General features: G+C 40.0%; 1 protein-coding gene across 1 annotated transcript in view; it reads right to left on the bottom strand.

The window, feature by feature from the left end:
* Positions 1 to 17,072, bottom strand: part of EP300 (E1A binding protein p300) — a 74,194-nt gene that overhangs the window by 39,156 nt on the left and 17,966 nt on the right. The window contains exons 2-6 of the mRNA XM_059937045.1: positions 12,242 to 12,879; positions 6,184 to 6,360; positions 4,683 to 4,944; positions 3,193 to 3,306; positions 2,023 to 2,268 (exon numbers count right to left, since the gene is read on the bottom strand). Coding sequence (XP_059793028.1) covers positions 2,023 to 2,268; positions 3,193 to 3,306; positions 4,683 to 4,944; positions 6,184 to 6,360; positions 12,242 to 12,879 — 1,437 coding nt within the window. The remainder of the gene's footprint in view (positions 1 to 2,022; positions 2,269 to 3,192; positions 3,307 to 4,682; positions 4,945 to 6,183; positions 6,361 to 12,241; positions 12,880 to 17,072) is intronic.

The following is a 17,072-nucleotide window of genomic DNA, read 5'->3' as shown; positions in this document are numbered from 1 at the left end:
GGGAAGATCCCACGTGCCGCGGAGCAACTAAGCCTGTGTGCCACAACTACTGAGCCTGTGCTCTAGAGCCTGCGAGCCACGACTACTGAAGCCCGCACGCCTAGAGCCTGTGCTCCACAACAAGAGAAGCCACTGCAATGAGAAGCCAGTGCACCACAACAAAGAGTAACCCCTGCTCAATGCAACTAGAGAAAGCCCGCGCACAGCAACGAAGACCCAATGCAGCCAAAAAATAAATAAATAAATTTATTAAAAAAAAAAAAAAAAAAAAAGAAAATCTAGGTCAGGAGTAGACAACTGCATTGGGTCAAGATCCTAACGCTCAAGGAAGACGCACTCTACATAACTTGGAAAGAGAGAGGAAAAAAGCAATCATAAGTCGGGGGGGGGGGGGGGAGGGAAAGAGGGAGAGGGAGAGAGAGAGAGAGAGAGAGGGAGAGAGGGAGGGAGGTGGAAGAGGGGGGAAACGAAGTCCTCAGATCTCTATTAATAAACAAGAGCGTGAAAACAAGCCTGAAAGGCAGGAATGCTCTTCATTCCAGTTTCTAGTCCAGTTTTTAAAACTCCTTTCTCTATAACTGTTTAACAAGTTAGCATTGCTTGTTATGAAATAGTGTACATTTCCTTAAGTTAAAAATAAAAATCAGGGGCTTCCCTGGTGGCGCAGTGGTTGAGAATCTGCCTGCCAATGCAGGGGACACGGGTTCGAGCCCTGGTCTGGGAAGATCTCACATGCCGCGGAGCAACTGGGCCCGTGAGCCACAATTACTGAGCCTGCGCGTCTGGAGCCTGTGCTCCACAACAAGAGAGGCCGCGATAGTGAGAGGCCCGCGCACCGCGATGAAGGGTGGCCCTCGCTTGCCACAACTAGAGAAAGCCCTCGTACAGAAACGAAGACCCAACACAGCCATAAATAAATAAATAAATAAATTTTAAAAAATTAAAAAATAAAAAATAAAAATCAGTAAGATTTACATTCTTACAAGAGTAGCGTGCCCAATTTTCTCATTTAGAATCAAACAATGTGCAGAAACTAAAGCCTACTGCACTTATTAATAGAGGGATGAAAATGGGTTTCAAAAGAAAAAGCATGGTAGATTATTCCAAATTAGACAGTTGTCTAATTACAGAAGAACTTCATCATCAAGAACAATTTTAGAATAAGAGGCAAATAATTAAAACTTATGAGCTTACCTGTGCTGGGTATTTAACTATTTATACAAAATTGCTTAGATGTTCAACTGCCTGACAGTAAAGGGACAGTCATAGGGCAAATCTCCTTTATTTTACCATACAATTAGAGAATAAAAGCCACTCCCAACTTAGGATATTAGAACACTGCTCACACTTCCCCTTCCCTCTCAGTTTTATCATAGGAAGAGGTTAGGAGAACAAGTGTATTTGATAAACTATTTCAAAGGCAAATGACTACTGCTGCCAGATATGTAGAAATCTATATTAACAACAACCAAACATTTCAAATCAAAAGAATACTACCAAAAGAATACTTCGAGCCAAAACAGTTTCTTTGTGCCAAGCCAAAACAGTTTCTTTGTGCCGTTTAAAATATCAAAAAATTTGGAAACTTAAATGTCCACCTGTAACACACCGTTCTATGCAACAAAATACAAGTATTAAAAAGGATACATTAGACATGGAAACTGAAAGATGTCCACATTGTGTAAAGAAATAGTCTGTTATAACACATGGGATCCCATTTCTAGAAATATGAACTAATATATGCATAACAGGATTAAGAAGGATATAAACCAAAAGCAGTTGCCTCTGGTATGTGGATTACAAGGGGATTTCTACACTATAATCTTTTAAAAGTTACTTCAAAAAATTAATCATGTAACAAAAAAAGTAAGAGAGGGAGACAGGTAGAGAAAGAGAGACAAGAAGAGAGACAGACAGACACACACAGAGACTAAAATAAACTAAGACGTTAACCTTGCATATTACATGGTATTTACACACACAACTGGTATCACATCTGTCACTAGGAGGACACAGACTTACTCATGTTGCTCATGGGCCGCATCCCCTGGGGAGACTGTCCAGACTGCTGGTTCTGCTGGTTCTTTGCTTGCACCTGGGGCTGTGTTGGCATCTGATTTACTTGATAGGGTAGTCCAAGGGCTGCATAAGCCCTTTCTATAGAGCTGGGATCAATCTGACTAACAGTGCTTAGGCTGGGAGCAGACTGTTGACCCACCCCTAGAGAGCTAGTATTTCCAAGTCCAACTGGTGCTCCAGTCAGAATTGCTAGAGAAAACAGAAGAAACAGTATTACAACATTAAAGATGGTGAGAAAGAAAACACTACGATGTCTGAGTGAATTTTAAACACAAAATTATTGTTATGTGATTATGAAATACACACATCTTGTTTCCCATTATTTCCTTGAAAAAACTTCTAGACGCAGAACTGATTGGTCAAAGGGGATCATTGGCATGAAAAGCTGTTGATGCAAAATACCCAAAAGCCTTCCCACAGGGTGTATCAATATTCCCATCAGGGTGTATGAAATGCCTCAGAGCCACACAAAAGCCAACACCAGGAAGCATCATTTCTATCAATGTGACAGGAGAGAAATGGTACTTTACTTCATTCCTTAATTTAATAGGGAACTTTTTGGTATTTCCTCCCTCTAGTGAACTATTTCCTAATCCCAATTCTCTACTGGGCTATTTATGATTTCTTCATTAACTTATGGAATTTAATTACTTTTTAAAAACATGCTATATATATAGTTCCAAATTTATCTTTCAATCCTAAATGCTAAATATTTTGTTTCTAAAGGAGGTGTGGTGGCTGCACTTTCTACTTTTGACTTGTCTTTCCTCTAAGAAAAGCTCATCACCCCAGGCTTCTAAAAATAATCTCAAACTCTCTTCTTTCTTTTTACATTAATTTCAAATTATCTAAATATTTAGATCACAGGTACAAAAGAGTAACTTGCCCAATGTCAAAGCAATGATCTTTCTGGATCTTATTTTAGGTAATAAGTACTTCCATTCTAACCTTATTAATATGAAGTTAGTGGTAAGTGGAAATAATCTAGTATGATAGCACTAGGCAGTCACAGGAACTTCACACAATCAAGAGGTACTCTACATCTCACCAAGTTGCACTGGTGAGTCTAAGAATACTTTTGATATAAAAGCTTCAAAAGATTTAGTCACTTACACTGTTGATTTCTCTTATCTCCAGCATTTTTAAGGGGTAGACACACAGGACAATCATGCCTTGTACAATTCTTCCAGTGTGAAATGATTTGTCGAGAAGATGCACAGTGTGCCACTAAAAAGAAAAAAAATGATTCTTTTTTCAAATGCAGGTTATATTTTTACATTACTATTAGCTAACTTATCGATCACATAATGAGGGCTACAAATGTTATTAACTCATTGTATCTTCATAACACCTCTATAGGGTAGTTATTAATCCTCCCATTTTACAGTTGAGAAAACAGGCAAAAACTGGTTAAGTAATGTGTACAAAGTCACAGAGCGCCCAAAGTGCGATTCAAACTCAAGCGGTCTGGTTTCCAGAGCCCCTATTTTTCACCACAAAGCTGTGCAATCTACTTTACATTATAAAAACCTGGGGACTTCCCTGGTGGCGCAGTGGTTAAGAATCCGCCTGAAAAAAAAAAAAAAAAAAGAATCCGCCTGCCATACAGGGGTCATGGGTTCGATCCCTGGTCCGGGAAGACCCCACATGCTGCAGAGCAACTAAGCCCGTGTGCCACAACTACTGAGCCTGTGCTCTAGAGCCCGGGAGCCACAACTACTGAAGCCCACGCGCCTAGAACCTGTGCTCCGCAACAAGAGAAGCCACTGCAATGAGAAGCCCGCGCACCACAACAGAGTAGCCCCCACCTGCCACAACTAGAGAAAGCCCCCGTGCAGCAACAAAGACCCGATGCAGCCAAAAATAAATAAATTAAAAAAAAAAAAACCTATAAAAACAGATTTCTCTTTAAAAAAAAAATGGTACAAATGAACTTATTTACAACACAGAAATAGTCACAGGTGTAAAAAAACAAACTTATGGTTCCCAGGGGGGAAAGAGAGGGGGGGATAAACTGGGAGATTGGGATCGACAATATACACACTACTATATATAAACAGATAACTAATAAGGACCTACTGTATAGCACAGGTACTCTACTCAATACTCTGTAATGACCTATATGGGAAAAGAATCTAAAGAGGAGTGGATATATGTATATGTTTAACTGATTCACTTTGCTGTACAGCAGAAACTAACACAACATTGTAAATCAACTATACTCCAATAAAAATTAAAAAAAAAAACCAACACACAGATTTCTAATGACTCTATAAATATACAAACTGTATTAAGTTAGGTAACATTCTTTTAGTATTGGCCTACATGATAATTAGCAAACCCTCAATAATATTTAAAGCTATGCTGGGGCAAATGAAAGTCAGTAAGTATCACCCCAAAAGGGAAGAATCTAAAACTTCCTCTCCTACTACATCTCTAGATACTCATTCACAACATGATACTGAATTTTATCATAACTTAATACAGAGTAACGCATTATCAGTAAGGAGTCTCAAAATAGAAGAGAGAAAATGTGATCAGCTCTAACTGTAAAAAAAAAAAAAATTAATTGCTGAGCACAAAAACCCTTTGAGTCCACTCACCTTGGCAGGACTTGCCTGACTGGCAGTGTGTCATGTGGTTAAGGACGTTCTTCATTGTACGACAGTGGGGAAGGTTGCACTGCCTCACTTCCCCATTGGCCTGCTCTCGCCGCTGGCACTTGTGAGCGTGCAAAAGAAGAACAAGCTGCTGCTGGATGAGCTTGCGCTTCTCTGGATCAGCTGTGTGGGCTCCAGAACCCATCCCTTGGGCCACCGGAGTCACCAGGCCTGGCTGCTGGACCTGCGGGGTCTGCTGCTGGCCCTAAGGGATAAAACAATAAAGATACATTTGATGTTAGGTGTCATAGTGTGCTACCTCCTTAATAAATACGGACTTGGAGATTTTCGATGAAAACCTTTAAGGACAGTCTACCATGTACCAGACCCAATTTTTTGACACAGGGGATTCTACGATAAATGATGACTTCTACCAACAAGAAGCTCAATTTAACAAGAAAACAAATTGCTACATTAGCAAGCAATATAATCAAAATATGTATAACATACAGAGAGCAAAAGAAAGAGAAGGACAATTGTAAAACAACTATACTCCAATAAAAATTTTTTAAAAATGTATTATTTGAATTTGGTTGCTCTGAAGCAACTCTTCTGAAAACAGAAAGAGAAGGACATGGTAAACTCCAGTGCGAGGGGGGAAAGGAAGGGATCTTTTGTGAAGAGCGTGTTCAAGTTAGGTTTTGAAGGATAGTGAAGAGCTTCTTGGCAGAGCTGGCAGGGGTCTTTCAGGTGGGTGAAAAATTAGTTTCTGTAAACCCTGGAAGAAATTTGGTTTTTCCTAATAAAAAAGTAAACATTTCTGGAGGCAGAAATGCCATGTTTTATTCATCTTTCTGTCTCCAGTACTTAGCGGAGTATCTGAAATATAGGCATTCAATGACTATGGGACACAAAGCAAAAAACCTAAAACATCTGAAAAGGAAATAAAATTCCTACAGGACAATTTTTTCCAAAGATGAACATGGACTACTTGACATATTTACAAATAGAGATAGTTTAACTTTAGAAAAATAGCAATGTTAGAAGCTTTGGAGATTTTACCATAACGAAAATCACTGTTAAAAACAATTTGTAACTTTGAAAGGGAAGTTACTTCTGTGTAATAGTATCAGATACAAATCAGTAGATATGGTGATCGAGAGTTGGAATCCTTTTTCAGAGAGTCCTTCCCAAGAGGAAAAAGGTTCCACTTTTGTATCCTACAGAAAGAATTGCTCACAAGGAGAAGCTGCATATGGCAGGACCCCAAAACTTTCATTGTAGCAGCCCCACTTGCTCCTATTTGGACAACATCCTTACTGGTCAATACTGCAAGTAAAAAAACACCATGTGAAATGGAAGGAAGGCACAAGCTTCCTCGATCACAGGGGCCATCCATTACATCCTAGTGTGTATAGTATAATAGAAGACATAAAAGGTTTAATACAATTCTTCTGTTAAAGTGTCAGATGGAAGACAAATCTGTAAACAGATTACTACCCACCATGTTGGGCATTCCTCCACCAGGAACTGCCTTTTTGTCCATTGCAAATGGAGATAAGCTATTTGGTAGTACAGACTTTGTCGGAATCTGGAGACCAAGGCCACTGGCTCCAATCTGCTGTCCAGAATTCTGAGTGTATGGTGAACCGTAAGGATTAGGGTTGTTCATCATTCCCATCTAAGAACAAGAAACAGAAGAGAAATTAAATCTCATTCCCCACACTAATAGGACATTACTATTTCCTTTCCTTTTCCACTTCCTAATTTACAAAGACAATTTTAAAAGAAACTCTCTGTATACATAAACAGACTATAATCTAGGGGCCTGAGGTACAGTAAATTTAGAGCTGTTTGCTGTAAATATAAGATAAACATTTTAGAAAAATGTATAAGCGTCTTATTTAGCTACATCTACTAAGCAGGCTCTGCCATTCATCTCCACTTTTAATGCACTAAATAACTTTCATTTAATGTGCAAACTATAACTTAATAAATTCAACTCAACTCAATAAACCATCTAATCCTTAAATATATTAGAGAACTTGATATATCAAAATGCTTATTCCAGCATTTTGTTTATATAAAAGGTAGAAGACTTTAGATATAGCACGCAAACTCCAAAGTCTGCACCATTTCTTGCTGTCTTACACCTAGCTGCTTTATTAAATTGCCTCCTTGGCTCTTAAAGTAATCTGAGTGTATTTGCAATCCCTATGTACTTTAAAAAGTAAGTTTTGGGAATTCCCTGGCAGTCCAGTGATTAGGACTCCACGTTCCCAATCCAAGGGGGCACAGGTTCGATCCTTGGTCGTGGAACTAAGATCCCACATGCTGTGCGGTATGGCCAAAAAAAAAAAAGAAAAAAGAAAAAAAAGGTAAGTTTTTTCCTGTGTTTATGTAAGTCCATGTGGAACCATCATACTGTATAATGATTAACTTAAAGAACAGAGTATTAATTATTCAAAAACCAAATGTTTTACTGATAACAATGATGCAACTTACAATTCTATCCTTCCACATAAGACCCCACTGTAAGTCAATCATCACCTACTAGCAAGCACTCAGAATGGAAACTAATGACACTACAGCTACTGTTCAATTAAAAGGAGTCATACTAGATTTCTATATCCTTCTCAGACAGATCCAATTCTACCAAAGGGTCCTTCAAATTCTGCCTCTAGCCACCCAATCCCCATCATTCCCATGTATCCATGCCCACTGTCACTGTCAATACAAAGCTCTTCATCACAGCTTTTGTAGACTGTGACTAACAGGTTTTCTTGCCTTCTGTCCTCACTTTTTTCTACTCACAAGGGGGGAAAACCATGGTATACCAGATCTTTCATGATCTTCATGAGAACTGACTACTTCTGCATGGTATCCTATCTCCTATACCCATTAACTTGCAAACCTGAGAGCATCATGCTTCTTGAATCGCCAGCATTTGCTTAAGCTTTTCCCTTTCCCTACAACTAGGCAGTGAGTGGCACACCCTCCTTTCCTATTTTTTACTCCTGAATGCTAACCTGTAAAGGAAATAAAATATTAAATTCGCAAAGAGACAGGGATGATGATAGGGAATGAGACTGAGGGAAGTGGCACAGTGTAGGTGAAAGCATAAAAAAATGAGGCAAGCATGAATGGGAAGCATCCAGAGTAAAAAATTTATTCCGTCTCCAATAACTGGAATTTCCTACGTGAATCTGGCCAGCAAGATTGTAGGGACAATCAAATACAAAAACAGGCTTAAACACAAAGTTCAGGTTTCTTTTGGTAGTTTCCAATGTGGCTGGGAGTGCTACTGCCACATATTGCTTTTAAAGTACTAATATTTATACTAATATAGTTCCAATAGTATGCTCGCCTACACCTGGAGGAGTTATATTTTACTTGTATTTCTTATTAGCATGGAAATTTATGGTAGACATAAAACAAAAGCCATTTAAGAGTCCATAATTTATATAGATAAAATGCTGGGATTTGGAAGATGCCTTGATGTCTCCTGTTAATAAGCATAATGCCTTTATCAAACACATCCTAGTAGAATCTGGTCCTTCACACATTTGTTCACATAGATATTGCCTTGACTGCCTACACCAACCGAGTTTCAACCAATTCCTGACATTGCTTGTTCCCTCAATCACAATGCATTACCTAGAAACTCCAAGTTCACTCTGTAGCAGACTACGGTCTCAAATATACAGATTATACTAACTGCTGGTCAGCTGGCAGTAATTCATTCCTGACACTTCTGGTCACTCTGACCAACAAAGACTCTCGGGCTTTTTGTTTACCTATCTCCCTCAGAGTTCTGCTGCCAGTGTTAGAAAATGAAATGCAACCAACACCCCACCGCTACCCTTTCTATTTACCTACCCCCCACTACTCCCCCACGAAATAGAATAGGAAGGGAATATACTGTACTTAATTTCTGCTACACTGTAGTTAGTTATTTGATCTTGTTCCCTTCTCTATAGCTAATGTGATCCAGATGTCCAACTAACTACCACCTACCTGAACAGCAGCGATACAGATCTCCACCTAAACTGAAAAGGCAGAGAACCAGGAAGCCACAAACAGTTCCAGGCAACTAAAACCAAAGGACCTGCAGGGGACTATTTTATCTTTCTTTAAAAATAAATCTGACACTACAGGTTGTTTCTTAGTGTTCAATACATTAAAAGGGAACACAGGGGCTTCCCTGGTGGCGCAGTTGTTGAGAATCTGCCTGCCAATGCAGGGGACACGAGTTCGAGCCCTGGTCTGGGAAGATCCCACATGCCGCGGAGCAACTGGGCCCGTGAGCCACAACTACTCAGCCTGCGCGTCTGGAGCCTGCGCGTCTGGAGCCTGTGCTCCAAAACAAGAGAGGCCGCGATAGTGAGAGGCCCGCGCGCACCGCGATGAAGAGTGGCCCCCACTTGCCACAAGTAGAGAAAGCCCTCGCACAGAAACGAAGACCCAACACAGCCAAAAATAAATAAATTTATAAAAAAAAAAGGGAACACAGGAACATATAAGACACACCATGGTATCAAACACTGACAAATAAAAAAGTAGTGCCCAATATACAACAAATGTAACAGTTTAGGAACATTTAACATAGGGACAAAAATCCCTTAATAAGACTTGCAGGCATCAACAGTAGTGCACACCGATACTAAATGTGAAAATGTGACTCCGTGATTCACCAAATAATAACAAATTAAACTACATCCTGACACGTCCTCCAGCCTATCAGATTTGATAAATACATCTATATCCAAGTCATTCGCCAGGCACTATGTTAACCATGGCGGGGGCAGGGCAGCATGTACAATGATAAACAAGGAAGACTAGGGATCTCTCAGAACAGAACCGACAACCAATCCTAAACGTTTTCTAGACTCAGTCCTATTACTCTTATACCACTGCCTTAGTTTAGGTGGGTGTCATCACCCCATAGGGACTATTTTTCAAATTGATATTGTACACCTAAAACCACACCCATCTAAATTGTAAATTTGGGAATAAGATCTTCCTCTTTAGAACCCATCAGGATATGGCATTAAGATCTGTCTTTTTCTCTCTCAACATGGATTCTTCCTCCCTGCCTTATACTTAATACCCTCCTAACTGGTTCTTCCTACCTGCTTCACTCCTTGCCTATCCAAGAACACCCAAGAAAGACAAAGATGCAACAAATCAATCATTGCTCTTACTTTAAAACTTTATAGGTTAAACACTCTTTAGCATCACATGCCAAAGTGCAACACAAACTGATGTTAATTTTAAGAGAAGAGCTCCAAAAGTAACAATTTACATCAACTTTCAAATATAAAATATAGGTGGGACTCATTTAAAACAAGGAAATATTTTAATAATTAAGTTTTTATATTTGAATTGCCCCTTTCCATGAAAATATAAGCTCCACAGGGACAGGGATTTTTGTCTGATTAATTTACTGCTATATATCCAGTCCCTGAAACAATGTTGATGCAGAAATTTGTGATTTAGATTAGAAATAGGACAGTGCCCCACTCTCAACCTAGGCCTTCTCCCAATGCGCCTTTCCTTACTTCATTTTTCTTCACAGCACTTACCTGGAATACTATGAATTTATATCTTACGTGTACACTAGAAAGTAAGTTCCGGGCTTCCCTGGTGGAGCAGTGGTTAAGAATCCGTCTGCCAAAGCAGGGGACACGGGTTCGAACCCTGGTCTGGGAAGATCCCAAATACCGCGGAGCAACTAAGCCCGTGCAGCACAACTACTGAGCCTGCGCTCTAGAGCCCACGAGCCACAACTACTGAAGCCCGCGTGCCGCAACTACTGAAGCCCATGTGCCTAGAGCCCATGCTCTGCAACGAGAGAAGCCACTGCAATGAGAGGCCCCCGCTTGCCCCAACTAGAGAAAGCCCACGCGCAGCAACGAAGACCAACGCAGCCAAAAATAAATAAATAAGATAAATTTATATTTAAAAAAAAAAGAAAAAAAAGAAAAAAAAAGAAAGTAAGTTCCATGAAGTGAGTTTATTCACTGCTCTATCTTCAGCATCAAAGCTAGGACTCAGTAAATATTTGTTCAATCGGTGAAGGTTTAACGTCTGTCATCCCTGCCCCCCCACCCCCCATATAAACATCAGGAGGGCAGGGACTCTTCACAGGCAGGTTCCTAGAAATCTAGAAGAGGTACCTATAAATATTCTACCTTCTTGTTTCAGGTTCTCACTCCAAGTGTTCTAAGTAAACCACATCAAAACAGCAACATAAAAGTGCCAGGAAGGGAGAACCTATAGAGTAGATAGTGATGCCAAACAGAATTTTTTCCTAAGTCAAGATGTCAATATTCTTTATCCTGTAGCAAAAAAAAATATTTAAGGGCTTTCATTTATCTACATGTGACCTCAGTGCCCCCACTCCCAATTCATCCGTATGTCTTCATTTCATCCTTGAACTCTCACCATCATTCTTCTCAGGAATATAGAAGTCCCAATGCCTGCTCAAATTATTCCTCTTACAGAGCAAGCTTGCTCCTGACTCCTTGTGAAAATCTCTCCCATCTCTAGTATCACCTTCCAAGCAAAGCCATCTCTTTCATTCAACAAGTATTTACTAACTACATGCCAGGCACTGGCAAACATAGTGTGATACCATTTTAAGAAAAAGGAATAAAATGTGTAGGAAAAATATGGAGGAATAAACATCCAATATATGCTTATAACATCTTAATTATACATAGAGTACACATTTAAAAGGTTTTTAAAAATATATTTAGCGTTCTCTACTTAATAAGGCTAAGAAAGTAGGCTTTTTAAAAAAGAAAAGCCTTTCGGACTTCCCTGGCAGTCCACTGGTTAGGACTCCGTGCTTCCACTGAAGGGGGCATGGGTTCGATCCCTGGTCAGGGAACAGAAGATGGAGCGAGAGAGCCAACACAGCACTCAGGACAGGCCCAGGGATGGGGAAGGCCAAGAGAACAATTCACACTGCATGGCCCCTCTATGAAACACAAAACCTGTTTTTCTCTAAACCTTTCAAATAACAGCCAAAATCAGGATAATTGGAAGACCTGGAATGTTGGTTGAGGCTTTATAGTAAACTAATGCACCTTAACTTCCATCAACCATTAAGAAAAAAAATAACACATCTCTTAAAAACCAGGGACATTCCAAGCAATGGGAACAAATAAAGTCTACCTGAAGATAGTATAATGCTGGCTATCTCAAAACTGTGTTGTTGTTTATTTTAAGGAAGGCTATGAAGGTTAAAATGAGATGAATTAGAAATGAAATGAAAATATTCTAATACTTGTGCCACAGGGAACAGGAATTAGCTGGCAATCATTTGTAAAAAAAATAAAAAAAGGAATTACTTACATTTAATATAAGAGCTTCATAAAACTTGTGACAACACAGTAGATCCCTGGCATAAAATATGTGGGAAATGCTACATGATGTAAGAAGATTAAACATGAACAGTAAAGAATAAATGAATAACTGACCTCAAGCCCTCCTCCTCCATCACTGGAGTACTGAAAAACATACTGATGGTACACAGAAACCAGAACTGCACTTACCTTAAGAGGCTGGGGCCCTCTCAATCCTGTTTGTCCTCCCATCTGGGGAGAGCCTTGCTGCAGTGGCTCAGTCATTAAGTTGCCAGCATTTCCCATGCCTGGGTTTGGGTACTGCATATTAGGTCGCCCCCGGCCTGCTCCAATTGAACCGTTCATGACTTGATTAGGCATCATCCCTTGTCCATTGCCTGCAGTCAACATTCCAGGATTCATGCCAGCATTCATCCCTGTGTTCATTCCCATGGCAGGTTGATTTACTGGACTGTTCATCATACCTGTTGCAGATGGTGTGGGACCCTGATTTGGTCCACTAGTGCCCATCCCCATGTTGGGAGAAGTCAAGCCTGCCTGTGCCATTGGGCTTTTGACCATGCTATTTATCAAACCTAATCCAGGACTGTTCTGTTGGGCCTGGCTGGCCATGCCTTGGCCTGGGCCGCTAACCCCCATGTTGAGGTTAGGGGAACTACCAGAACGCAGCAATTCTGACAGTTGTTTATGTTTAGAGGCTGCATCTTGTACCATGCCAAGGCTCGTCTGAAGCTGACTAATATCACCACCATTGGTTAGTCCCAATTCTGTAGAGTTGATTAATTCATCTGGTAAGTCGTGCTCCAAGTCAAACAGAGAACCAAAATCTAAAAACAAAGAGGAAAGATAAAGGTTAAAGTATGACAGAGTCAAAATTACAAAGTTCTCTATACTTTGTTCTTGATAAGCACTAAATATCATTTCTAAACCTCACTTCATGGAATACTATTTGTATTAGTTTTTCATATTATACTAAAAAAAAGGTTTTATATATATATATAAATATATATAAATTATTGTCATGCCAACAAGTTTGAACACTTATAAACTGTACCTAAAATGAGACCAGAGAAAAGAGGAATACATCTTAGTACAACCCCCATTACATGAGTTGCCAAAAGTTTGTATTGACAGTCATGAAAAAGAAACACAATTAAGTTGTATACCGGACTTCCCTGGTGGCACAGTGGTTAAGAATCCCCCTGCCAATGCTGGGGACACGGGTTCGATCCCTGGTCCGGGAAGATCCCACATGTGTGCAGAGCAACTAAGCCCACAAGCCACAACTACTGAGCCCGCGAGCCACAACTACTGAGCCCATGTGCCTAGAGCCCGTGCTCCGCAACAAGAGAAGCCACCGCAATGAGAAGCCTGCGCACCGCAACAAAGAGTAGCCCCTGCTCGACGCAACTAGAGAAAGCCCGCGCACAGCAACAAAGACCCAAAGCAATAAAAAATAAATAGATTAAAATTTTAAAAAGTTGTATACTATTCCAGAATTCCTTAGAAGAGCTTAAAATAGCTTATCTATACACAAAATAAATTCAGAACAAAAGATTTAAAATATAATAATAAACAAAGACAACTGATAAAAAAGATCTCCCCTTTGTAAACCATTCAGTGTAAGCTCCAGGAAGACAGGAGCTGCTTACCACTCTTTACCAAATTCCCATCACACAGTGCCTGCCACAAAGCTGAATGAATTTGCTTTGACCTGACTTCAGACTACAGATTAGTTTTCCTTAACCAAAATCTAGCTGAACAGGATACAAAAACCATGCCTCTAGTTTCTTCAACAACCGACAAACCACTACCATTCCACCTCTGCCCCATCCCTGAGAAAGAGGATGCAGAAATTATGGATTAACCTAGGTTTCTCATCCTTGGCACTATTAAACATTCTAGGCTGGATAATTCTTTGGGGGGAAGGGGAGATTGTCCTATGCATTTTAAGATACTCAGCAAATCCCTGGTCTCTCCTCTTAATACCAGTAGTAGCTCTAACCCATTTGTGACATCAAAAATGTCTCCATATATCACCAAATGTTCCCTGGAGGTGCAAAATTGTCCCTGGTTGACCTGTTGACAGTACTAACTCATTATATAGATTGAGGTGTTTTGAGTTTTAATTCTCCAAGTAGTTTTAACATTAAAAGGGCACTTCTGGGTATTTAAAAATTAAATATACTTGAATCCACAACTGATAATCCTATTAAAAAATAACCCATCTGGCTTCCCTGGTGGCGCAGTGGTTGAGAATCTGCCTGCCAATGCAGAGGACACGGGTTCAAGCCCTGGTCTGGGAAGATCACACATGCCGCGGAGCGACTAGGCCCGTGAGCCACAATTGCTGAGCCTGCGCATCTGGAGCCTGTGCTCCACAACAAGAGAGGCCACGATAGTTGAGAGGCCCGCGCACCACGATGAAGAGTGGCCCCCGCTTGCCGCAACTAGAGAAAGCCCTCGCACAGAAATGAAGACCCAACACAGCCATAAATAAATAAATAAATAAAATTAAAAAAAAAAAGAAGAAATCTCTAGTCTCTCTCATCTAGGGAAGAAAACCCACTTGGGCATTTTCTCCCAGCACTTGCTCATTCCTTGGATTGTCAGTGTTAACTATTAGGCAGTGAAACACATTTAAAAAAATAAAATAAAATAACCCATCCATCAAAGACAAGATACCACTTTAATAATGATCGTGTTGGTCCATAAGTACAATTCTTCTTCTATGTGTCCTTCCTGTTCTTTTGCATTCTATCATGGCACTGAAATGAACATGTGTGTCTATCTTTCCTGCTCTCCTGCCATCTCTTCCCCATCACCACCCCTCACCCCACCTATGCACCCAGACTGTAACTCCGGGAATAACATGTCTTACCACTTACATACCAACTCCTTGCCTAATGCCCAACAGAGATAAGCAACTGGTCATATTTTAGTTGAACTGAATTATATCCCAGGATCTCAGGACATGATTTAGAGTCCAGATTTTTACAGAATTAATTCTCTTTCCTTTGGAAAAATCATGTGCCCCTCCATCATAAAAATAAAATGTCTTATGAATAGTTGTGGAATATGAATAAGGTTTCAAATAAAATTTACCTGACATCACTACTCAAAAGGCAACTGCTTAATATCAATATAATGATATATTTCCTTCATCATTTCCTTCTATTTACATAATTCACAATACTGGAATCATATATACTTTAAAAAAATATATTTATTTATTTATTTATTTATTTATTTATTTTTGGCCGTGTTGGGTCTTCATTGCTGCGCACGGGATTTCTCTAGTTGCGGCAAATGGGTGCTACTCTTAGTTGCAGTGCGTGGGCTTCTCATTGCAGTGGCTTCTCATCACTGAGCACGGGCTCTAGGCGCGCAGGCTTCAGTAGTTGTGGCACGTGGCTCAGTAGTTGTGGCGCACACGCTTAGTTGCTCCGCAGCATGTGGGATCTTCCCAGACCAGGGCTCGAACCTGTGTCCCCTGCATTGGCAGGCAGATTCTTAACCACTGTGCCACCAGGGAAGTCCCCATATATACTTTTAAGCGATTTTGCATTCTACTTTCCCCCTGGAGTATACAAGGAAACATTCCATCATCAGCATCTTTTTGGTATTAAACATTTAGGAAAAAATAAAAATAATCTCTACCTATTTAGAAACTTAAAAAATACACATGGGGTATTCCCTGGCAGCCCACTGGTTAGGACTCTGTGCTTTCACTGCTGAGAGCCTGGGTTCAATCCCTGGTCAGGTAACTAAAATCCCACAAGCCGTACAGCACAGCCAAAGAAAAAAAAAATTTTTTTAAATCAAAAATACACAGGGACTTCCCTGGTGGCACAGTGGTTAAGACTCTGCTCCCAACGCAGGAGGCCCGGGTCCAATTCCTGGTCAGGGAACTAGATCCCACATGCATGCCACAACTAAGAGTTCACATGCCACAACTAAGGAGCCCACATGCTGCAACCAAGGAGCCGGCGAGCTGCAACTATAGAAGCTTGCCTGCCACAACTAAGACCTGGTGCAACCAAATAAATACATAAATATTTTAAAAATTAATAAAAAATAAAAAAGAAAACTACACACATACATAAGTGATAAAGGAGAAATCACAAACTGAGAAATAGTAAAAATACTACATTTCAAAACTTAAAAGTTGGGCTTCCCTGGTGGCGCAGTGGTTGAGAGTCTGCCTGCCAATGCAGGGGACATGGGTTCGAGCCCTGGTCTGGGAAGATCCCACATGCTGCGGAGCAACTAGGCCCGTGATCCACAATTACTGAGCCTGCGCGTCTGGAGCCTGTGCTCCGCAACAGGAGAGGCCGCAATAGTGAGAGGCCTGCGCACCGCGATGAAGAGTGGCCCCCGCTTGCCGCAACTGGAGAAAGCCCTCGCACATAAACGAAGACCCAACACAACCATAAATAAATAAATAAATAAATAAGTAAATAAAAAAAAAACAAAAACAAAACTTAAAGGTTTATGTTAGAAAATAAAGCTTGAAATTAACAAGTATCCAAGTTATTATGTTAAAAAAAGAACAGTAAGAAAAAGATGATCAAATATAAAAGCAATTAAACAAAATAGAAAAATGGAGATAGAACTGAGAGGTTATTAACAAAATCAGAATTTGGTTCTTTGAAGAGAGGAATAAAAGATAAACTTCTGGGAAAGTTAAGGAAAAAAGAAAATAAAAAGAGAAAGTGGACCTACTAATCAATTTCACACAAAAAACCTGAAGAGAGAAAAATGAATAAATTCCTCATAAAATACTCAATAAACCTCAATCAAAAAGAAATTACATAGGATAAGTGTCCTAGCTTCTCCAACAAATCAATGGCATAAAAGGGGGAAGGAAAAAAAAAGAGAACGAGAGAAGCTGTTATCATTCAACAACCAAACATACCTCATTTGGATCCTGATTCAAACTAACTGGAAATACATTTGAAGAGAATCAGGATAATATAGACTGAATAGTGAGTAATATTAAGAAATTATTAATTTTGTT

This window comes from Balaenoptera ricei, chromosome 10, assembly GCF_028023285.1.
Source record: "Balaenoptera ricei isolate mBalRic1 chromosome 10, mBalRic1.hap2, whole genome shotgun sequence".
NCBI lineage: Eukaryota > Metazoa > Chordata > Mammalia > Artiodactyla > Balaenopteridae > Balaenoptera > Balaenoptera ricei.
Note: the sequence above shows the minus strand (reverse complement) of the source record. Positions and strands in the feature narration are given on the sequence as shown.